General features: G+C 40.3%; 2 protein-coding genes and 2 non-coding genes across 4 annotated transcripts; 2 read left to right on the top strand and 2 right to left on the bottom strand.

Annotated features, from left to right (window-relative positions):
• Positions 1–547: 547 nt before the first annotated feature.
• On the bottom strand, positions 548–2,235 carry LOC129746651 (ornithine decarboxylase 1-like). The gene has a single exon (XM_055740444.1). The coding sequence runs from the start codon at positions 2,100–2,102 to the stop codon at positions 855–857; it is 1,248 nt and encodes a 415-aa protein (XP_055596419.1). The 5' UTR covers positions 2,103–2,235; the 3' UTR covers positions 548–854.
• A 12,441-nt stretch (positions 2,236–14,676) lies between these two features.
• On the top strand, positions 14,677–15,923 carry LOC129747170 (translation initiation factor IF-3). The gene is made up of 2 exons (XM_055741217.1): positions 14,677–15,138; positions 15,198–15,923. The coding sequence occupies exons 1-2, from the start codon at positions 14,777–14,779 to the stop codon at positions 15,682–15,684; spliced, it is 849 nt and encodes a 282-aa protein (XP_055597192.1). The 5' UTR covers positions 14,677–14,776; the 3' UTR covers positions 15,685–15,923.
• Positions 15,924–16,274: 351 nt separating this feature from the next.
• Trnav-aac (transfer RNA valine (anticodon AAC)) lies at positions 16,275–16,347 on the top strand. Its single transcript has one exon. It is a non-coding gene; the product is annotated as a tRNA-Val (tRNA).
• A 1,514-nt stretch (positions 16,348–17,861) lies between these two features.
• On the bottom strand, positions 17,862–17,934 carry Trnav-aac (transfer RNA valine (anticodon AAC)). Its single transcript has one exon. It is a non-coding gene; the product is annotated as a tRNA-Val (tRNA).
• Between the last annotated feature and the right edge of the window lie 6,446 nt (positions 17,935–24,380).

Here is a 24,380-nt window from a genome sequence, read left to right as displayed (position 1 = left end):
CAGATTTATTTAAAAATCAGTGTTTTTTGTTATGTATTTCGATTTTTTAGTCCTATTTTTGGGCATTTTTATTCTTTTTACCGAAATGAAAATTATTTAACCACAGTAGTGAAAAACCTAGCATAAGATGCGTCTTGATTAAACCACTGAATACACTTAAACTGTGGATGTGAAGGGAAGAATGCCACGAAGTATTTAATTTTTGGATGAAAAGATCAAATGTGGTTTAAAGCAAGTTTTTTTTTAAATGACACATCCGCATTTTATCAATTTTTAAGTCAAAATTAAAATTTCGATTTTCCCGTTTTCCTCTTTGGTGATTTTTTACCTCTGAATCTTTTATCCTTTTTCTCATCAACCATATTGGAAATTAGCTTCATTGTGCTAGATTGACTTTCATGACGTATTAAAATTTGAGTCACAGATGATAATTCAGAAGGATAAAAATATGAGTTAACAGTAATTTTCTGATTAAACTGATCGGGGGGGCATGAAAAAAAAACACTTCAGATTTTCGGATTATTAAGTTTAAAAACTAGGCGTTAGATTCATAATACTAGATATATTTTCCTAAGGTGTTTTGTAACATAAGCCTAAATTGATTTTCCATAAATAGATAACAGGAGCTTTTGCCGTTCATGAGTTGATAATAAATATGTAGCGCTTTTGTTGAACCGAAAACTGTACTTTTCACGTTACTAGGTAATTAACATTAGTGAATAATTGCAGCATCACAATGTAGGTATGTGTTCACAGTATTCTCGCGTGACCAAGCGAATTGTAAATGGTTATAAATATTCTAAGGAATGAAAAAAAAACTATTTAAGTAGCAGCATTGTTATCCAGTAGCGTTCCTATACTCCCATCTTACGTAGTTTCGTTCTAGGTTTGGCGAGGCCTAGTTGCAGCCACACCGATCGACTAATGTACGGAAGCTCCTTGGGCATGGAGAAGCCATTGAATTTAGTTGCCAGAGTGGTGCCGTAGGCTCCCATGTCGTCGAATAGGAGGAAATCTCCGATTTGCACTTCCTCCATCCGCGCACCAGTCATGATGACATCCATTGAATCACAGGTGGGACCCCACAAGGTGGAAGAGAAAAGCTCCTGGGAGCGGACCAGTTGCGGATTGCCGGGGATGATTTGCGGTGGGTATTGGCGGGGATTGATCCAATCGAACGAACCGAACAGGCCATCGTTCAGATAGTACATGATGTCTACGATGTCACCTTGAGCGTTCCGAATGATGCGTTTGGATGTGACGTTGGCGATGAGAGTTACGGCAGAGGCCACGTAGTATCGACCTGGTTCAGAGATTACTCGGACGTCGGATTTCAATGGGAAGTATCGTTGAAGGGCTTTGTTGATAGTTCTAGCGTAGGAATCTATCGGTTTATCATGTTCACCAGGGAAACCTCCGCCGATGTCCAGTAGATTTAGATTATATCCAAGGGATTCAGCACAGTCGAATACTTTGCGAGCGGCTTTAATGGCTCCGTAGAAGCAATCGTGATCGTCATTTCCGGATCCTACGTGGAAGCTTACTCCGATGATGGACAGACCGAGGTCTTTGGCGTGTTGGAGCAATTGTGGAGCTTCGATATCTGCATCGCAGCCGAATTTTTTTCCCAGAGAAATTTGAGCACTGCTAGAATCGTAACGGATTCGAAGCACCAGGGAAGCTTCGGGATAAAACTGTTTGATTTTGTCCAGTTCGATTTCTCCATCGAAGGTCATCATCTGGATTCCACAAGCCTTGGCGTAAAGGATGGATTCAGGTGATTTCGCGGTGTGAGCGAAAATGATTCTTGAAGGATCAGCGCCTAGCTTCATCATTTTTTCAATTTCTCCTTTGGAAGCACAATCGAATCCAGCTCCAGCAGCCATCAGCGTACGGAGAATTGAAGAATTGTCATTGCACTTCACAGCATAGAACGGTTCCACTCGCGGTATCAATGTAAGCCAGTTTCGATGTTTTGATACAATGTCGTCCAGATCAATCAAATGAATCGGAAACTCTTGGGGTCCTTGTGCCACAACCGAATCGATCACGTCCCGCATGGAGGCACCCTCCTCCAGAATATTGTATCGCACTTTACGCATTTTTGTAACGTTTGCTCTCCCGATCTGTAACTAACGGTGTTATTTTCACGACTAGATCTCGGGACTCGGGCTCCGTTCATTTTATACCGGCCTCTAGGTTGTGATAAATATTCCGTTGCGTTTGGGAATAACAAACTTCTGTGAATAACTCTCATGAATGAACGATGTGTAACGCAAGCGGCAAAATCCCAACACGTGCATCAATAAGTAGGTGTACGATCCCGCCTTCAAGAGGCCTGTAGCAATTGAGCGATATTGACAGCGCGCCCGATCAACAGTTGCTGCTCGATATCCGATGAGAACGCTGCCTGCCTACAAAATCCGGCGCGCTCCCACTCTCTTAGCTTCCATCGTTAGAGGGATGATCGCGAACGAGCCTCGGAAGGCGCGCTGTCCCAACTATCCGGTATTATCAACGACGCTCAACGACGACGATGGGGAATTCTCACGCCTCGCGTCTACCGAAAACCCCCCACCTCGATCGGTTCGGACAAGTCATTAAACTCCATCTGGCACCGCGCCGAGCAACTTAAACAAAACTACAACCCCACCTCACCCGCTCAAAGTTCATCATAAACAGCAACAAATTATTCTCTTTATAAAAACATGATGCTTTAATTAGATCTGTTCTAAGCGATCGCAACACCGTTTTGGATTAGTGTGGGGGAGCTTATCACCCCTAATTGACCGATTACGAAGTGGAGCAGCAGATTCTTTGTAATCTGTCGCATCAGATGCACCCAGACCAGATCTGAGATGGTGTTAAATGCTTGCATTAATTGTTATGAATCAGACTAAACGTACCTAGGCAGTAAAATAGTCATTCAAAAGTTTGTTTTGCGCGTCTGTGAGTTTCCCTGAGCTCGCTCAGCTGTTAAGGAATTCTTCCGATAACCGATTCATAGTCCATGGGACGAGGGAATCGTCCGTCTGCTGGTTACGCAGGTACTTTACCGTTCTTTTTGGTTTACTATGAAAACCCAGTGACAACAAAAAAATCCCACCTTCTGGAAAAAGGGGAGGGCATCATCCAAGTGAAATACTCTTTCAAACAGTGCGCTGCAACTTAGTTACTTAGAACCAAGTTGGATAATTCCAATAATTGCCTGGCTCACGACAAGGGGATTGTTCTCTCCCGTAACGATTTAACTAGGCGTATGATGCAATGTCGAAACTCACGTGAATTTCATCAATTCCACACAGTCAGAGCGACTGACAAGTTATGGACATTGCTTCCAGATTTTTTCATTCACTTCCATTGTGCTGAATAGGTGTTGAGATTAACGACACCATAAATCATGAGTGTCTTCGTAATGACCCCCGGCAACAGGTAGAACAATTAATTAGCTCGTAAAACTAATTAGATTCAATTCTTCTAATTGTTTAACATCCGATTGTGTTGGGTGTGTGAAAAGTTTCAGATCACGCGTGGCAGGAGTGTGTGGATCAAAATTCGCATTGATCTAATTATTTTGCGCATCAGATTTCATTATTTCAGATAGATGCCTCTGTCGAGAAGTACAAACATACCTAGCTTAGAATTATCGGTGTAACACTTTCAATCTTTTGATAGCTTAATCAGAAGATTACCGGTTTTCTCATGATGATCAGAATTTGAACAATATTTCGATTATTTCTATTGGATTACCGTACGCTATCTATCGAGCGGCATCTCGGGGCTCGTGCAGCGGAAAAGATTGCATCATGTTTCTCTGTACCTACATTCAACAATCGAACATCAATAAAACTGATGAGTTTTCTTAGGGCGATGGGGATTGATAGCCGAAACAGTTTATTCTAGTTCGTTAAAACTTAGGACCAGCTTAATTTCTGATGTTTGAGGCTTGTGCTATTGATTGCGTAAATCTTATCTATCAACGAACAGTTGATCGATTAACTGATTTTCCTAATGTGTATTAAAATATTTAAGTTTTTTTCCAATTTCTATATGTATAAGTAATCTATACCTTGCAGTAAATTCTCGAACTTTTTTTCAACAATCTCAAAGACCTTAAAAATATCCAAAAAGTATGCTGACTCATCATCATATACAACAAAATCTTCCTGGTATCGATCGATTTCTCGCCGCCTTAGCGGTGCAAGGACTTATGCTAGAATGCCGCTTAAAGACAGAGCAGGTCAGCTCAAACGTTGGACTGAGCATTTCGAAGAACTCTTCAGAGTCCAATTAGCGATGGCCAACCCACAGCCCGAAGCGCCTACAGTAAGTCGCATTAATGGTGGCAACTCGGAAGCGGCCTCACTAGCTGAAATAGAAACGGCAATCGAAGACATGAAGTACAATAATGCACCTGGGATCGATTGCATCCCTGTTGAAATGCTGAAAGTCGACTCTGCCTTGTCAGCATGAATGTCGTAACTTCGTAACATCGTAACTTCGCTGACATCTGGAATACTGCATTATTGCCGGCCGACTGGCTGCAGGGTATCCTCGTTAAGGTCCCGAAGAAAAGAGAGCTGACAAAGCGCGTTTAATAGCGAGGCATAACGTTGATCTGTACAACCACAAGAAGATCAACGCTACTCTCCGTCGGCAACAAGTTGGATTCCGATCCAAACGATCTTCTGTGGATAACATCACCACGCTACGAATAATACTGGAGCAAATCAACGAATTCCATGACTCTCTTCTGCTGGTGTTCGTTGATTTCTAAAAAGTAATCGACCGACTGAATCACGAAAACATCTGGGCTGCTCTCAGACGACGAGGAGTCCCAGAGAAGGTATCCATCTCATCGACGCACAGTACGACAGTTCGATCCAATCCATGTAACTGCTGGAGTAAGACAAGGGTTTATTGCAGATTTACAGATATTTGACTGCAATCCAAAAGGTCATCGAAGGAGAAGCAAGCCCAGACGCTCGTGGTGGTGTAGTCTTTTTTTTATGGGGCCTCTGGCCATAATTCCCATCCGGATCTGCACCGGAGGCTATACCCGAGATGGGAGACCAAGTCCGCGCTTAAGCGCTCATCGGCAAACTCCAGTTCGAGTCAAACTCCAGCATATATATCCTGCCTCTTGTTACGATTCAAGACTAAGGACCTCTCCTCTAATGACTTGAGATCCGGCCTTTACTCGCAACTCGAGACTAGCTTTGTTCTCACGAAAATCGTGCGCTCCGCCTCTGTTCGTGACGTGAGCTTCCCTTGTAGGGAGCGCGTTTTACTCAGACACTCCGCGGCGGTAGAGGTATCCTACACAACGATCGCGACGTACCTAAACAGCTCGGCATACGCAGAAGGTATCGTCTTATCTTTGTATGCTTTACTGCTAGGATCGGACGCACACTACTCGAATGCCCCCCGCCGAAAGGGCATTCTACTCCGACCGTGGTCCGGTCTTCCTCCTCCCTTTTTGTGCTGGCAACCCTAGGGTTTTTGCCCGCCGTGTGCCAAATCGAGAGCAGCTTATCCTAGACTCGCGCCTGTCACAGCACACGTACGAGTCTTAGACGCTTGCGACTCAGATGAATCCCGACGGTGATGTCATCCTACCCGACTCGAGTGGCTCATCCGACGGCGACGTGAGACCACTCTACCCGAGAGTACTCCGCGACGCGAATACTCTTCCCCCTACGAGTTCGACAGCGGAGAAGGTCATGTCTTATCCCCACAGCCTCCATCGCAGAGGGCGCGTTCGACTCCGATACTCCGCGACGGTAACGTTGGAGGTCTCCTACACACAGACGCGCGACGTACCTAGCAGCTCGGCATACGCAGAAGGTATTGTCTTATCTTTGTATGCTTTACTGCCAGGGTCGGACGCACACTACTCAGGTGCTCCCCGACGAAGGAGTCACCCTACACCGATCGCGGACTGGTGCTGATTCCAACTCCTCTGCAGGGCAGTCATGATCCGGGTGAACCCATCGCTGACCACGCGCCAAGTATTGGCGTCCTCGCTCATCCTCCGCACGATGTTGTCGGCTGTCGTGTCCGGTCCGCAGACGGCAAGCATGTTAGCACGTACCTCTTCGAACCTTGGACAGTTGAACACTTCGTGCTCTGGTGTCTCTTCATTGGCTCCGCAGGTTAGACAGGATGGCGAAGCCACGTATCCAAACCGATGGTGGTACTGCATGAAACATCCGTAACCAGTCAGGAACTGTGTCATGCAAAAGTCCACCTCATTATGTCTTCGATCCATCCAGGATCCGATATTAGGGATCAAGCGATGGGTCCACCGGGCACGTTCCGAGCTGTCCCACTGGTGGTGTAGTCTAGCCGCTGAAATACGCACAGTTGACGAAAACCATGGCTGGCGAGAAGTGAAGACGCTGGCTCCGGATCGCCAGCTGTGGATTTTTTATTTTGACCCTATGCATCGGAGGATCGGCGCTGGACTCTTAGGTTTGGTAGGTACTAGGATATTCAGTTATACAGGCCCAAAATCTCTTATGCATAATTATGGTGGACCAAAACTATGCATGCTACGGTCGGAAATTAGCGAAGCTTCAAAGACAAGCAACGCTATCCTGATACCTGGCACCATCGAACGATGCTCTGAATGCACTACTAAATATTCCGCTACTACACTACATTCATGAATTAGAGGCAAAACGTGGATGGAGACGTGGATATTGATCGAGGAGACCCTGCGCACACTCGGAGTATTCAAACGACGAGTGTTAAGTACCATCTTTGGCAGCGTGCAGGAGAACGGAGTGTAGAGGCGAAGGATGAACCACGAGCTCGCGCGATTCTACGGCGAACCCAGTATCCAGAATGTGGTGAAGGCTGGACGGATACATGTTGCAAGAATGCCGGACGACTGTCCTGCAAAACAGGTGTTCGCTGCCAATTCGGTAGGAACGAGATGAGCGAGGTAGTTAGACCAAGTGGAGCGTGATCTGCCGTATGTGGGATGTCCGAGAAGTTGCCATAACGGTTGCCATAGACCGAGTGAATTGGAGGAACATTGTTCATCAGGTTATGCTGTGAGAAGGAACAAATAAAATGAATAATAGAGGCAAAACTTAGTGACTTGAGGACACCTAAAGATCCTGAAGTAATTAAAATTAAACCTACTTATTGTGAGAAATAATGAATGGATGAAGCCGGATTTCTCCCTAAAAAAAACCGTACAATGTAACTATCAATGATTGGGACGTGTGGGAGTCAGGTTGGCCCACGGTTCCTCCCGGATCGCAAATTCTGTGTTGATGGGTCGGAAATGGATAATAGAAATGGACATAGACTCAGGATCTCAATTCCTATGGCCATGGTTGGTCCGCACTTCTCAAATCCTACAGTGCGCTGTGTAAATCGCACCGTTATCTTCTACGATTTGTAGAGCACTTCATTTCGAAATGCTCTACACTCGTTTCCGAGTACAGCCGAAGCCAAGTGCCGAGCAAAACCGGTGCTCCAATAGCAACACTACTGTGTGAGCAGGAGAAATCCCGAAACACACAACTGAAGTGCATTTTTTTCCTTCTCTTCCTACCACAGTAGGCAAACAAACAGCACGAAACGATATTGCTTCTTCTTCTTCCTTTTCTTGTTGGGAAAGAACCAAGCCTACTGAGTTGCTTCAGCGCTGCTCCCCTACACTTAATGTGATGATTTTTTTTCTCTTGCTCTCACCCTGGCGAAGCGTTCTCTGCTCTTTGATTGGGTGTACGCCCGGCGTCTTAACAGAGCATGGCAAGTGTTTCAGAACGAAAAGTTCACTGCGTTGCATTTTTCAAGCCGCTCGGGGAGAAATGGACAACCATGCCTATGGGCATTTGGCCATCAGTGCAATCTGAATTTATGAAATTCTAGAATGCACTTTACCCTGTTCAAGAAAAGGGTGTTCTCTGGTCTGAAAGCCAGGTCGTTCTTCGAGCACTAAGAACGCTCACATGTTACTCCAAACTAGTATGGGAGTGTAGGAAGAACTTAACGATAAACAACAAGCAGAGTATATTTATTCTGTGTTCCAAGTTATTGTGGTATCTTAGAGAGAACGGAGAAGCAGACCAACTAGCTAGGGAAATATTTCAGGGCCTTGACTAAATATGGAGCATTTAATTTATCCACTTGCACTTCCCCGAACCAATGCAGTATCCGGTTCAATTGACCATTCGAGCTCGAACACTCAACCGAAGAATTGTAGGATAGAGGATGTGAGACCGAATGAGTCATTAGACCGATGAATGTTCGAACAAATAGGATATCTACTAGGCCCAATAGGTTATGAGATTGAGGATCAAAGGACGAATGGGCCGAATAGATTTTAGTTTTGGTGATCCCGACTGTGTAAATGTCTTGCTCTTCAAGCAGCAGAATCATTTGGCCAGTCATATCATCCAATTTTTCTAGCTGTCGACAATCCTGCAAAACTTTACATTTTCGTGTAGTGCGAGCAAAGTTATTAGCTATTACATAATTCAGTTCGGTCCTTCGAGCCGGATCGTTCCCCGTCATCAAAGTGTTGATATCTCATCGCGCAAACTTTGTGTTGTTGAGGTTTACGAAAAATGCCAATGCCTGAAGGGGGTTGTCCATTGGAGGTTTAGTATATCGAACACAATATTTATCAAAGCAATCGAAGGATTCCCCCTGGGCTCACAACACATATTTGAGTAACAAGAATTATGTTATTTTTTTCTATTTAAAAAAAAAATTGACAAAGAAACGTAACTCTCCACTTTTTTATATTCAATTGAAAAACATTTTAAACCAACTTAAAACAAAATAAACCTCGTCATTTGATTTCCATTTTATACATCAATCAATGGAAAGTTATCGAGGAAGACTTCAAGGCGGTACATAATTCCAGAGGCAAAGACAATTCGAAAAATAATGTACTTTTTTAATATTCTAAAGATCCATTTTCTTTTGGAAAAAATCTCTGAAACATCTTTAAATAGTTGATCGTATAAAAATTTGAACCGGAAAATGATCTTTTTCGTCTATGGCCATATCAACAGTTAAAAAATCAATCTTTCTTCAGTTAGCGGAACTAAGAAATGTGCAAATTTTTCGCGTCCCCTAGCTCACTTGAAATAAGCTAATCATAAGTAAGCTATTAGTGACTATTAGTGCTATTAGTAATTAGTGGATTAGTGGATAAGCTTTTTGTGTCAGAAACTGGCAAATCGTGGATTTAGAATCGATGTTGTGTCAGTATCATTTTATGATAGTGTCATTAGAATTTTAAATTTTTGTCAAATTTTTTTAATAGCTTAAACAGATTTAAAACAGGTTGTTTTCAGATGAAATATACAACAAGAAAAATTACCTATACTTGAATTTTGATAATTTCTGGTTCTATTTTTTTTTTAAAGTTGATTTAAAAAGAAATTTTGTGAGAAACTGATTTGGAAAATCTTTATTATCGAACTCCGACTACGGGAATTCACATCTCTTTACGTGATTCCTTTCGAAATGGAACTTCCGAAAGCCCTGTCGATTAATTAAACCGGCATACATTATGTGACTAATGACAAACTAGGTGAACCACGGAACGCGTCCAAATAATTGAACTGCGTGGAAGAAGAAATAGCAATACATACCTCATCATCCAGGTGATTCCCATTAGACGGTTTTGGTGGAACCTCTTGTGCATTTTCAATGTGGAGTTGTTTGTGAATGCTTGAGGAAAAACACATGAACTTGATTGATTGAACATTCAACAATACTTAGACGCTAAATTCGGTTTCGATATTGGAAACGAAATGTGCATTCCTAGCAGATCTTGTTATTGATACGGCCTAAACTTAGATCGAGCATGATAATTATAAGGAAGATGCAACTGCGAATAAAAAGGAGAGTTGTACGAAAAAAAGCATCCTAAAAAAACTAAACATTTCATCATTTGAACTGACGCCGGTAATTGTTTCATTAGCTTGGTAGCTCTATACGTACGTTGATGAGGGAAAAAAATAAAATCTCACATTTTATCGTATTGATTGCATCGCCAGGTGAACATTAAACTTGTACAACATGGTTTTGAAGTAACGGACGTCATTACAGTCGTTCAGCGTGGTAGGTGTATACAGAATTTTGGAACGAAAGAATCGAAGTACTGAAATTAGGAATAGTTTTTCCGATTTTTTTTAATTACAGGAAACTATTTGAAAAACTACCAGAGCTGTTATTTAACTCAGTAAACTAAATCAAACACCTAGTTTCGCTGTTAAGATTCAAGTGGATTGTATTCGGTTGAGTCAACAATCGTTGAACGCCTTCGTGGAGGAGATTGAAAGTCGTTATTATTAAACATTCAACGGGTGTCATAATATCGCTCGATAATCCAGCACATATACTGCACGGGAGTCATCGTCGTGTACCTATATAGAAATGCCTTTCGTTCTCCGGGGCTCAGACATAGGGATTTAAAGAAAATAATCCTTTTTCCTGATACTAACTGGGAAATCCAACTCGGGACTTAACAAGTGGCATCGATTGATCAACTGATTTCTTTATTGAGCAATTGGAGGTTGTTGTTTTTAATCACTTAACTTGCCCGCGATTCTATTTTTAAACTCATTTCTTAAATCGATTTAACTACACCTGATTCTAATTTTAAACTCATTTCTTAAATCGATTTTACTACACCTGAAGGTTATTTAAAAAGCAATTTGCCCTGCAAATTCGTGTAATTTTAGTTTGAAAACGATGCACGAAAACGGAACATCGTTTCGATATAAAATTATATTGAGGCATGTAAATGATCAAAAATATTTCGAAAATAAAATAAATATTTTTATGTATAAATTGAAATTGTGAAATTGCTTGTAATAAGTAACAAATGAACCTTAAACAGCTTTACAAAAGGGACACATTCAAAAAAATATTAATTATTATTATATTTCTACTTCAAATATGAAGCGTACTTGGGATTCAATGACTTCGTTAACAAAAAAATATATCAGCTTGAGAATAAAGAATACTGAACGTTTATTTTTTCTCGAGCAAACTGAAGTTGATTTTCAGCCTTATCATAGTTTTGAGTTTAACCTACATTTGGTACTACACATTCATCTGAATTTTGTAAAAGTTATTTTGCTTACGACATATGACCAGGAAACAAGTGTCATCGCTCTCATATACTGAATGAGCGCTCAAAAGTAATTTGAAAAGCAAGTTATAAATACGTTTTTTTATAATAATATTCTATTAATTATTCATTATTAAATTTTATATATATTGTTTTTTTCTTCTTCAAATTAACAATTTCAAGACAAAAATTCAAAAAGAAATGTTTTCTAGCTGTAATATTCGATTCAGACAAAAAAAATCGAATATGTCCACTTGGACATCAGGAAAGGGGGGTTGGGGTTTGTCAAACGTTCACGTTTGTCCACTGGAGGAAGAAGGGAGTCAAATAACTTATTATTGTGTTCACGCGGTTTCTGAACGGTTCAACTCAAGTGATAAGTTTATACATACACTCGACGGCACATTCAAAGTTTGTTAAAGTAAAAGGCCTATTGAAACTAGCTGTAGCACAGATGAGGTTTTCGCTCGAATACTCCGAGTGTGCGCGGGTTTTCCTTGAGCAATATCCACATCTCGTGCCCGTAGAGGACAACAGGTCTAATGAGCGTCGTGTCCAGGTTACACTTTGTGCGAGAGCTAAGTATTCACGACTGCAGCTGCTTGGGGAGTCCGTAATAGGCACGACTTCCGCTGATCATTCGCCGCCGAATCTCACGGCTAGTATCATTATTGTCTGCAGTCACCAGTGAGCCGAGATAGACAAAGGATTTGCTTCTGGATCCGTCCGAATAAAAAACGACTTTCGATTTTCGAGTTATTCCATACGTAGGTGTGCGTGAGAACGAGCGCAATGTTTACATGCAGCTGTGGTTTTGTTTTCACTTCTGAATTTTCTTCACATCCGGATTGTCTTTCTTCGTACTCCGTCCGTTTTTCGAGCGAAACTAGTTTGCCTCTAGAGCAATAAATGAGCACGATGACAGCATGTTAGAGCGAACCTAGGTTGCACCTGGTTTGCCTCCAGGTGAAAAAAGACGGTAAAAGTCTTCGACTTTCTCCAGCTTTTCGCCGTCGATCGTGACCTTGTTATTACTAGACAAGCGGGCTCCGTCGGTCTCGGATCAGTAGGCCAGCATTTACTTCGTTTTGGACGTATTATTTATTTACATAGTATTCCGTCTCACGACATAACTTGACGAACATAATTCCTAAAATTCACTCGGTCCATGGCAACCGTTCTCCAATTTCTCGGACACCTCACGTTCCACAGATCTCGCTCCACTTGGTCTAACCACCTCGCTCGTTGCGCCCCGCTCGTCTTGTTCCTAGCCGTAGCCGTAGCCGAGATAGACAAAGTCTTCGACTATCTCCAGCTCGTATCCGTCGACTACGACCTCCTTGTTATTGCTGGCAGGGTTGGTAAATTTCGCCCGTCACGCTTGACCCGACTAGTTTTTTTTTCATCAAACCACCGGCACCTTACTCAATTGACGGAGCCTCACTACTCGCATGACGGACAAAGCACGACAACAATCAACATTTCTCCGTCATGCGACTGGCGAAGCTCCTACACATCCTCGATCGGCTGCTGCCGGCAGGTACAACTAATTGAACGACTTGCTGGCAGAGAGCAACAATAGCAATAAAAAACCGAAAACGGGCTTGCTGGCAGGAGCAACAATAATAATAAATTCTTTTCTTTTTCGTCTTCGGTCGTCTTCGGCTTGCTGGCAGGAGCAACAATAATAATAAATGCGTTTCTTTTTCGTCATCGGTCGTTGAAATGCGATTGCTTGACTAGGTTATTATTTTAGCTTCTAATGACTGGGGAATGAATGACTGGCAAACGAATTGACTGGTCGTTAAGGAACAGTCAAATGAGTTTGAAGGACCATTTTACCGTTTACCGTTGAATTATGCCAACCCTGATTGCTGGACAAGCGGGTTCGGTCGGTCTCGGATCCGCACGTCAACCGTATTAATCATCAACCCAATCCTTCCTGCTTCGCGTTTCAGTTTGCGGTAGATCTCTTCTGCCGCCGCAGATGATCTGCTGACTATATCAATGTCATCGGCAAAGCAGATAAGTTGACTGGATCTGTTGAAAATCGTGTCCCGCATTTCGCCCACCGCTCGTCGAATAATACCTTCTAGCGTCACGTTGAACATCATGCAGGATAGACCATCAACTTGTCGAAGCCCCCTGCGCGATTTCTAATGAACTCGACAATTCACCCGAAATCCGTACACAGCACTGCGTTCCATCCATCGGACTTGGTGTTCACGGCATTTTTGGAGGATTTGCCGTAATGTGAATATCTAGTCCGTCGTTGACCGTCCCTGCATGAAGCCGGCCTGATGACTTCCCACGAATCTGTTTGCTTGTGGCGTTAGGCGGCGGAGTAGGATTCGGGACAACACTTTGTAGGCGGCATTGAGGACAGTGATCGCTCGGTAGTTCTCACAGTCCAATTTGTCGCCCTTCTTTTAGATGAGGCATATTACCCCCTCCTTCCACTCCTTCGGTAGCTGTTCTATGTCCCAGATCCGGACCGGTGTGATGAGCTTAGCTGCGATGCCATCCTTCCCAGCTGACTTGTTTCTATTCAGCTGGCGAATGGCTTCCTTAACTTCACTCATCGTTGGAAGTGGCTCCTCTACGTCGTTGGCTACGCCGGCGATGTAGCTTCCTCACCGTCTTGGTCTCCTGCATGTGCGTCGATCAGGTGTTCATCGAAGTGCTGCTTCCACCTTTTGACCACCTTACGATTGTCCGTCAGGATGCCCCCGTCTTTATCCCGGCACATTTCGACTTGCGGCACGAAGCCTTTGCGGGATGCGTTGAGTTTCTGATAGAACTTTCGTGTTTCTCGGGAACGATGCAGCTGCTCCAGCTCCTCAAGCTCCTCCTCCTCCAGACGGCGCTTTTTCTCCTGGAAAATTCGGACTAGCTGCCTCTTCCGCTGTCGGTGATTTTCCACATTTCGACGGGTGCCTCTTTGCACTACTGCCGCCCGCGCGGCATTCTCTTTGTTCATCACCCTCCTACACTCCTCGTCGAACCAGTCATTCCGTCGAGTTCGCTCCACATAATAGATGACGTTCTCCGCAGCACTGTCGATGGCTGTCTTGATGGTATCCCAACAGTCCTCGAGAGGGGCTTCGTCAAGCTCGCCCTCTGGCGGCGAAATCTATAAGACTGAGGCCGTTTTCGTTGGTCAGTTGGTGGACACTGAACCTTCCAATTGTCGGTTTGAATTCCTCCTCCTGGCCGACCTGAGCATTAAAATTTGGACGTATTAATCATTAATGCAAACCTTTCTACTTCGCGTTTCAGTTTCCGGAAGATCTCCTCCACCGCACTTACAAGTAATTGCAATTTTTGTTATTTATTTAAAAGATTCTGATATTCGCTAAGGACAGACAGGATGTTTTAAAATAAATAAGAGAAAACAGCTTGAGTTTGCCGAGAGTCTCAAGGGCTTCATCTTTAAAGCCTGTTCAGCAAAATAACGTCCGATTCAAATCGAACATGAGCCCTACTTTTTCCCCAACGTGCTGCTTTGTTTCTATGTGGGATACTGCGTGTAAAAATTAACTCTCTTTCTTCATTTAATTTTCTTCGTGTTAATGTTTACATTTTTCGTGCCGATCACCTAATAATTTTTGATTCAAAAAATAAATAAATTTCTTTCAAAAGTTCTTTCCAATCAAATGAAAAATGAATATTGTTTGGAGAATAGTGCAACTGAACGTCAGCCTTAGGTCTCCCGCATGGCACGTAGCTCAACGTAATTTGCTGCCAGCGGTAAGTAATGGTCCCCTGATATCTTCCCTGCAACACTATTCTTCAAAGGGGCCTCGAGAGGGCGTTAAAGGAACACCGTCGAGTCCTAATCGTCCCCATCAACCTGCTGGAGCAAAGGTGAAGCAACCTGGACCGCCGAAGATAACTCTCATATCACCCGATCAGTCGATTGCGATTATTAGTTTAGATGAGGCGCAAAAGATTTCCAAAAGAAGGGATCTGAAGCTGGTCAAGATCGTTGACTTGGACATTAAAACCCAAAGACCAATTTACAAGTACGGTAGAAATATATTGGGTATCGAAAAAATTTGTAATAGATTTTTTCCGGTTTTAGGCTTATGACTAGCGCTGAATATTTGAGCGAAGATCTTAAAAGACGGGAGGAAAAGAAACGCATTAAGCAAGAAGCAACTATCAAGGGGGACAAACTGCTTACCATCAGCGCCAAAATCACGGAGCACGATTTAGGGTCCAAAGTCCAGAACGTACTCAAGTGGCTCAAGAAGAGCTACGAAGTGAGGATCATAATTTCTGGTGATGGTGACAAGTCAAAGCAAGAGTCAGTAGCTGCTCAGTTGGAAACAAGTACAAAAGAAATGGGAAAAGTTGTTCAAAAACGATTTCGGGATAACGATTTGAGGTTCAGCATCTTACCGACCACTAGCATCGCTGCGGATAAGAGTGAACCACCCAAGAGTATACCGGTACCGGAGAAACTGAAACCGGAGGATGGTTCTGGCGGAAAGCAGCCAACGTCGATCGGTGGTGGTCAACAGCAAGCAGTGCGAGCATTCCACACAGGACGGACACTAGAAGCTTGACAATCAAAGAATCGCCAGGATAGTGTAACTGGTGGGGAACGCTCTCAGAACCAACCACCAGTGGCTTTGTGGAAGCCGATTGGCCTTGTCGGAGTCTTCCTGGTAGTGAAATATGCAGCATGGTCATACCTTATGCGGGATTCAAAAAAGAAATGAAATTGTTAGGTAATTTTTTTATTAATTTATGCAATAAAAGAGTTCTAGAAATTATTTTATAACTTTTAAAGTTATTCTTGTTACATCTTTTGTTTTCGTTTTTCGATTTTACTGTTAAAACTGATTATACGAACATCGGCAGGGTTAGTCGTCAGAAGAAGATCTATTACGGCGTGTTCGTTAACTGATTTGTTCGGTAGATGTCAAATCACCTTCCAATGCTTTTGCATACAGTTTGTTTAATTTACGAACGGCAGCATCGATAGAAAAAATCACTTCGATAGAACAAATCAATTTACGAACACGCCGTTAGAATTTAAAACATTCCAATAACAAGTTGCCTATGTGTTTGCGAAAAACTTGATATTTAAAAGATAGCTGATTATGTAAACCTTGAAGAAACTGATCGACATAATTCTCTCACTATCATATCTGTTTCCGTGGTGTAGTGGTTATCACATCCGCCTAACACGCGGAAGGCCCCCGGTTCGATCCCGGGCGGAAACAGGGATTCTTTTTGGATAGCCACGAAAATTTGGGTATGGAATGGAAATCCATTCTTGTTTTATAATTTTAAATTTCAATTGAAGTATATTTCAATATTAACGTTTAAAAGCATACAAGTGCTTTCAAAGCGAAATTTTTGAAAATATAAATGCTAGTAAAGGCTGCGTGCTTTCCAGGAGTATTTTCTTGCATGCAATCTTGTACACATGTCTAATTTCACCGATATCCAGGAACAAAACCTTACCGCTTACCCATTAAAATGCGCCTTTCGGTATGCAATTCAAAATGCGCTGTGTTGGAATGTTGCACCGAACTATTTTATTCAATAAGATCTTGCAAAATATTTGCGAGGTAATTCAGTTCCAGCTTTTCCAAAAGGCGGTTTTCAGTTCACATTTGAAGTAGACAATTTCACTGTTTCCATTTCCTGGAACATTGATTCCTTTTTTTAAGGAGCACAAGAAGTTCGAAAAATGTTTTGATTTCTAAAAAATCGAAAGAATAACAAAAATGACAGAAGAACAGAAATGAGAAATTACAAAATGCCAAAAATTATAGAAAAAAATGACAAAAATAACAAAATATCACAAATATCACAAAATATTTACAAAATTGAGAAAGCTAACAAAAAGGGCAATGCGACTTAAAATAAAACAAAACAAAAATGGCAAACAAGACATAAAAATCTTCTGAAGTCGTGAAAATCGACAGAAATTCCTACTAGCCGATTAGGAAACAAAATATTTTTTTTTCAAACCAATAAACTTTATCTTGTCGAATTGTTAGGCCAGCCATTGACAGAATAAGATTTGTTCTGGTAAATTTTCACTTGCTTGAGAAATAAACGATAGTTTTCGAATAACAGTTGTATAGTTGTATTTGTTTAGCTTCAACTTTCCAATCAACACAAATCCAAGACAATCTTAGTCTTAGTAGTTATTTAGCATTTTCTGAGATTTTTTTAGAATCCATTTGAAATGACGCTAAATTTTTAGTAGTACCGTTTCGAAATTTCGCCAATGAAAAGGGTAAGTGGTAAGAAGTTTAAAAAAAAATATCGAAAAAATATCGATAATATTGCGTTCAACATTTCACGCTACTATCTGTTTTCGAAAAGTACGCAGCCATTACTAGCGATTATTTTCGAACTAGTTTTCGCCTACTTTTGTGGAATGTCGAAACTTTTGATGATAAACCAAAATATGCTATTAATGTTTTTAGATCAAACACATTTCAAGCAAAACACAGTTTACAAACGAACTTATACTTCCAAATTCTATCTTAAAACCTTTTGAAAAAGTAGTTATGTAAAAATCTATTTATAGCCTCCTCTACAAGTGATCGGTGGATTGCATTTCAACCGAAATATTGTAGAGAAACCTGTTGAATAAATGTTTTTTTTTTTTTTTAAAAAGGAGTGTTAAAAATATTTCAAAATAATAAAAATCAGTTTTAAGTAGGTATAAGATACAGAGGTTTTATTAGGGAATAAGTATTTTCATAAAAAAGTATCCTGTTTCCGCCCGGGATCGAACCGGGGGCCTTCCGCGTGTTAGGCGGATGTGATAACCACTACACCACGGAAACCGATGGTGGTTTGGGCAAGCTAACTTGATTAGTTAATTTTAGCTTTTACATAATTAGCTAGGAAGTGTCAACATAACAAACAACTGATAACAAATAAGAATGAGAGAAAATAGTAACGATTTTTCATTTTTAATACCAAACCAACTTTCAAAAAATCAAGACGTTTTTGACAAAGTAGGACTCTTCCATAACTCTTGAAAGATTATTTTTCTAGTCGCTGTGATTTTTATAACCTGGTTTTGGTTTGCAATTGAAAAAGCTCTGAAGCTTGTCCAGAATATGGAAATTAGAAGCTCCCTGTTCAGCTGAAAAGAGATGAAAGTCTCCCTAAGTCCTGACAGAGGTTGATGAAACACCAGCGCTGAGCAGAGAGATGTTCTGTTCATGTCTGACGAATTTCGATTAAAGTACTGAAGAACGTCATAAGGAAATTCATGAAAAGATGTTGGCAACAGAATCAGTAACAAAATCAAAAATAGGAACTTCCGGAAAGGTCTCCGATAAGAACGCAGTTTCAAACATTGAACGATATCTTGAAGAATTCGTATCTAGATCAAAGTAGCCGAGTAAAAGAAGCTTCATTCCAGAGGACTAATATATGGTAAGTTATTTTTCACTCTGTTGTGGTATGAGCCTAATTGGTTGAATGATTCGACTGAATCAAAGCAATCGAAAGATTCCTTTTAATTCAACCACGGTAAATGAAAAGTTCATATACCAGTATTTCGATAGCAACTTACTACCTTCTTCAGTGAACGTTTTCGATTGATCGATCAATCGAAAACGTTCACTGAAGAAGGTAGTAAGTTGCTATCGAAATACTGGTATATGAACTTTTCATTTACCGTGGTTGAATTAAAAGGAATCTTTCGATTGCTTTGATTAAGTTATTTTTAAATTATATGAACTGAAAAACCCAGACTTGTGGAGGCCAACGGCTAACCGGAATAAGTTCAACTGATAAATGTTTGTTTACGAATGCAACTTCCACTTATTTAGCAATATTCTGTAATTATAATGATTAAATAGCCAGCTCATTGGGCTGATGCTGCGCCCCAAACGGAATCCAATTAAAAGTTTTAAATTACCTGTAAGGTGCAATGAATAACAAAAAAAAAGCATACCCGGGAGATCTCAAATATTTAAATTATGGAAAAAGCTGAGTCATACTTTATACAAGTGCCGGGGAGGATGCGCTGCATTTAACAACGTACCTACATGTATGCTTGATGATGCATCCGGTATAGTTGCGGTAGCCCTCCACACGGGAATGAAAAATTCGCCTGCAACGCATGCAATTATGTAGGGAATGTAGGGAACTGCAGGATGTTTCGTTTCCGACCCACCACGTTCAAAAATCCACGAAATAGAATGTTATCTATTTCGGTACCATAATCTTAATTTTTCTGAGATCAGTTTATGCAAAGTTATCACACAAAAGTGTCCCACAGGCCACAGCAAACACTTTCGAAAACAGCTTTGTCCAAAATGCACTGTAGGGTGGTACGAATTCGACCTCATTCGGCGCAAAAGTTGAATTATGCATGCTGCCCAATTTATATTGCGTTTGCATATGTTTTTCTCCACTTCTTGGTAGATATACACAACATTCAACATAACATCATCCAGCAACTGCCTGGTGGTTGAGTTGAAGGACTACCTACATACTGGTGTGAATTTTTCCCTTATGAATAATTTTTTCGACCCAACAAGGACGAGGACTCTTCACAATTTGTATAAGTGGTGATTTTTTTTTCATCTCGGGAAAACTACTGCTAGGAGTTGGTTTTTTTTCGGTGAAAAAAAAAAATTAAAAACCGGAACCAGCTAAATTGAAATGGGAATTATGAGCCCTTTTTTGTTCGAGCAAAAACGGTTGATTGGGTAGGACTCAATTTTAATAATCGGAACTGATTGCAATCTATATCTTACCCCGTGTGTTTTTCTGCTGTATGTGTTTTTTTTATTTTAAAAATAATATGGTATTGAGGCTTCAAAATTAAAAAAGGATTTTGAAATACAAAATGTATATGCCTAAAATTTTGTCTCAATTAAATTCTCAGTATAGTTTTAATAGTGTTTTAATTTGATCTTAATTGCATGTATCAATTTTTTTTTTAAATCTCTAGTCAACTGCCAAGTAAACTATCCTTATTGCAATAAAATAATGTGGATTTGAGTAGTCAACTACAGGGTGACAAAAAAGTCCGGTCACACAGGAAAATCTCAATATTTCAAAGAATAAAAAGAAAATCTTAATCTGGTTTTCATAGCTTTATTCAGTAACTCATAAAGATACTTCACAGAGGATATCTCGGAATTACACCATCTTCATTTGATCGAACCAGCTTCAGACGTCTCGGAAAGTCGTCGCAAGCGGCGCGCACCTGCTCCATCGGCATCTCGTCCCAGATTTTCGTGATAACTCACTTGAATTGCTCCAAATTTGTTATTTTATAGTCGTTCAGCTTTGACATCATGTATCCCCACACGAAATAATCCAGTGGATTCAGATCCGGAGACGGAGGAGGCCATTCATTCTTCGAAATGAAATCGGTCAAGTTTTCCTCACACCACGCCTGAACAACCCTTGCGGTGTGGGATGCTGCGCCATCTGTCTGGAAGCAAGACTGACGTTTTATTTTGGAACCGGGAAACATTCAGCTTGTCCGCAGGAGCTTGCTGGAGGCTCACACTCCAAACTTGATCATTTTGGGGATTGACTGTTTGCTCCAAAACGAACAGCTTCTCGTCCGAAAAAATAATCTCGTCTTCTGCGCGCCAGACCGAGCAGCGATAACAGCTGCCCTTAACTCTGCCATGGCTCACAACTCAATGTAAACAAACTGCACAGAAACGAAACTCTGCCACTTTGGACAGCAGACTTAGCCCTTTCATTTGACATATAGAAGGCACCAGAGCTGGGTTGCCAGGTACCCAGATTTGTCTGTAAAACCAAGACTTTTGACCCTTCGTCCTGATATTGGTCAGACACAGATTTAGCCCAGATTTTTGCTCAGAGTGCCCAGATTTTTCAGACTTTTGAAATTGAGTAATGAAATCAATATTCATGTATCGGATTTGATCCGTAAGTGCCAGATTAGACTGTAAATCTCGCTTGTATTCATGGGTATTCGACCAATCATTCATAATTTATTTTTTCGGCATGGTACGTGTAGGAAACAGTGTTAGTTATGTGACTCTCAATTCGAAAATAACCCGATTACAACACCCCCCCCCCTCACACGCATCAAAAAATTGTTGTTCAGTACCAAATTTGTGATCTTCCTTGCGCACAGACACACACAGACTTTTTTCAAAATTGCCCAGATTTTTTATCCACAACACCTGGCATCCCTGCACCAGAGAGACGCAACGTGTAGGCTACAGGCGACCCCAAAAAAGTGTGACCGGACTTTTTTGTCACCCTGTAAGTGCATTCAAAAAAAAATGCAACACTTTGTTTTGTGGATAACTTTTGGATGCGTGGATGGAAATTTATGAAATTTCCAGTGAAGCTACCTAGTAATGTTATGTGTACGTGTACAAAATTGGGTGACAATCTGTCAAGTGGTTTTTGAGATAGCGTCCAATACTGAAGTACATTTTTTAGGCAGGATCGATAAAAATCCGAAAAGTCCCAGTGGGAATCACAAAAACATCTGGAAATAAACTATTCAACCAAAATTCACATGGTTAATCGTTTGAGAAATCCTAGAGGATCTAATAGTGAGCTAAAATTTAAATAAAAGTGAAAATGATTGATTCTATAAAGTGAGAGGAGTGTAGAGGTTTTTTTCAAACTCATTTCGAAAATATGAATAGAGAAAATGATTAAAAAAGTCAAACTTTTCTGAATGTTTCGTCTAAGGCAGATATAAAAAGGCCTGACTTCGTTTTTACAAGGTAGAAAAGCTGACCGTCGGCAAAATAAACAAAATACGGTGGTCAAGTCGTTCGCAAAATATTTGGACTGCTTGTGGAAAAATATTTTGAAAAAATTCGTAATGGGCAGCATAACGAACTCTTCAGTGGTCACCCGGCAGGTTTCCACCCAGAAACTTTTCGTTGTCAAGTTTCGCCTGTATTCCCCGGAGATAAACAAGGAGAAAAATGTTAAATTTAATATTTTCTACTTGCCGAGGCTAACGATCTATGGAAACTGCAAATTACTCAGTCTTTCACTGACACGATGAATGGCTAAAAATTTAAAGAAGGCTGCCTCCAAATGTGACCGTTTTCTCTGCAAAGCACTTTAATAGGTTGTTTGTACTTTGTTTAAGTTGGATTTCAAATCGTGCTATTACGAAAAAACGGTAGTGGAGTGATAATAAGTTGTTTTTGTGCTGAAGGAGGAAAATCGGCCAAATTTGTTATACCTTCGATAAAATTCAAAATTTGAATTATTTTGAAGATCAAGCTTCAGGAAACCAAAAACGTAATAAAATATAACCTTGATTTGAAAGAAAAATGGTGGTTCATAGTATGCATCATAGATGGCGCACGTGTTGCCCAAAAATTAAAGTCCAAAAATTTCTTAATTGGACGCTATCTCAAAAACCACTTGACAGAACATCACAAAAATTTGCACATGTAAAAAAAAATGTTATCAGGTAATTTCGCTGAAAATTTCATCAATTTACATCCATGCATTCAACAACTATTCACAAAACAAAGTGTTGCATTTTTTCGAATACACTCCTTACGGAGTAAGGCTTACGCTAAGCAAGCTCAATCAGCTTTTATATTGTTTAAATCATTTTTTTTTGCATTCCAAGTTTTATCACAATTCTTTATTTGTCTCGATTATGTTTTCTTAGGTTTATTTGAATTTTTTCTACATCATTTTTCTACATTTAATCTATTTGTTCATATCCTTGTACATATACATATTTTGTTTCATTTTAAGTTTGTCTGAGCCTAGATTAGGAGTTCATGTAAAAACAGCTTGATAAAAAAGTCATCAAGATTTTGTATCAATTCTTTTTCAAATCAATTTTGGTAACTTTTGTCTTAATTTTGTTTCTAAGATTTTGTTTCTATATTGTATCAAATTTGGTTGAAACTGGATTTCAATTGGTCTTTGTTTTAAATTCAAGGTTTAAATGTTTATTCCAATCGATTGCAATTTCAATTTTATTTTATTTTCTGCTTTAATTCTGTTCCATTTTTTTGTTTTTATTTTCATAGTATTCATACGAACTCCGTTTCGCTTTCAACTTGGAATATGTCATGAACAGTTTGTATGAAAGTCAATTGCAAAGCATTTTCCAGATGCACTTCTGAATTCATTGTTAAGTAATAATTGCAAAAATATGGACGATCACTTTGTCTGTCGTCTGATACTAAATTTTTGACCGTGCCAAAAAACCACGTGTTTAAATTTCGACTAAAGCATTGCGTAACAACGCAATTATTGCCAGAAAGCTTAACCCCTTTCTGAGGCTCTTATACAATCTTTGATAACTGAAAACGATTGCCCTTCCCCTCTAAACTCCTGTGTGCAAATTTTCAAAGCAATCCATTGTATAATAACGTCAATATTGCTGAAAACAGTGAAGAATTAATTTATATGGACGACCCCTTTCGTCGACCCGTGGCAAAACATTTGACACCTGAAATCGATTGCCCGTCTCTGAAAACTACCGTGTGCAAATTTTCATCCCAATCCGATATATAATAACGACGATATTACAAAAATACTGAAAGCTTTATATGGACGACCCCCTTTGCCGGCCCCTTACACTGAATTTAATACCTGTAATCCATTGCTCATCTCTCAAAACTCTCGTGCACTAATTTTCGTCTGAATCCAATGTATAATAACGACAATATCGCATCAACAGTGATTAGTTAATATGGACGACCCATTTGGCTGACCCTTGACACTAAATTTGACACCAGAAATCGATTGCTCGTCTTTCAAAACACTCATGTGCAAATTTTCAACACGATCCGACAAAAAGTAACGTCAATATCGCGAAAACAATATTTGTTTTCTATGGACGACCCCCTTCAGAAGGGGTCATCCGAAAATCTGAAAACATTTTTCATCCTTCCTGGTCCTAATGAGCATCCATGCCAAATTTCAGCTCTCTAGCTCTTAAGATGGCTGGGTCTATAGAGGACAAACAAACAGAAATTGCTTTTTATATATATATAGATTGTCTCACGACATAGCTCAGTTTAATCCCAATATTTTGTTATCTCATTATTTTTTGTATTAAAATTTTGTATAGATAGAGTGGATTCCATTTTTTTTTAATTTAACCTTGTTTAGTGTTAACTATCTTTCTCAATAAAGCCTCAATTATGTTCAAATTTTTTTTTTCATTTTTATTTGAAATTTTTTCAGTTTCTATTCAGTGAAGCAAAATTTATGTTTCAATATATTTTTCAGAATTTTTCTTTATTTGTCTCTGTGTCGTTTCCCATTTGGTATCATT

Source organism: Uranotaenia lowii, chromosome 2 (assembly GCF_029784155.1).
Source record: "Uranotaenia lowii strain MFRU-FL chromosome 2, ASM2978415v1, whole genome shotgun sequence".
Classification (NCBI taxonomy): domain Eukaryota; kingdom Metazoa; phylum Arthropoda; class Insecta; order Diptera; family Culicidae; genus Uranotaenia; species Uranotaenia lowii.
The sequence above is the reverse complement of the archived record's forward strand: the minus strand, read 5'-3'. Positions and strand labels throughout refer to the sequence as shown.

Bases quoted from the DNA above. Each gene is read 5' to 3' on its own strand.
- LOC129747170 (XM_055741217.1), top strand. From the start codon at position 14,777: ATGAATATTGTTTGGAGAATAGTGCAACTGAACGTCAGCCTTAGGTCT. The intron at 15,139-15,197 runs GTACGGTAGAAA...TTCCGGTTTTAG, and splicing joins ACCCAAAGACCAATTTACAA to GCTTATGACTAGCGCTGAAT.
- LOC129746651 (XM_055740444.1), bottom strand. From the start codon at position 2,102: ATGCGTAAAGTGCGATACAATATTCTGGAGGAGGGTGCCTCCATGCGG.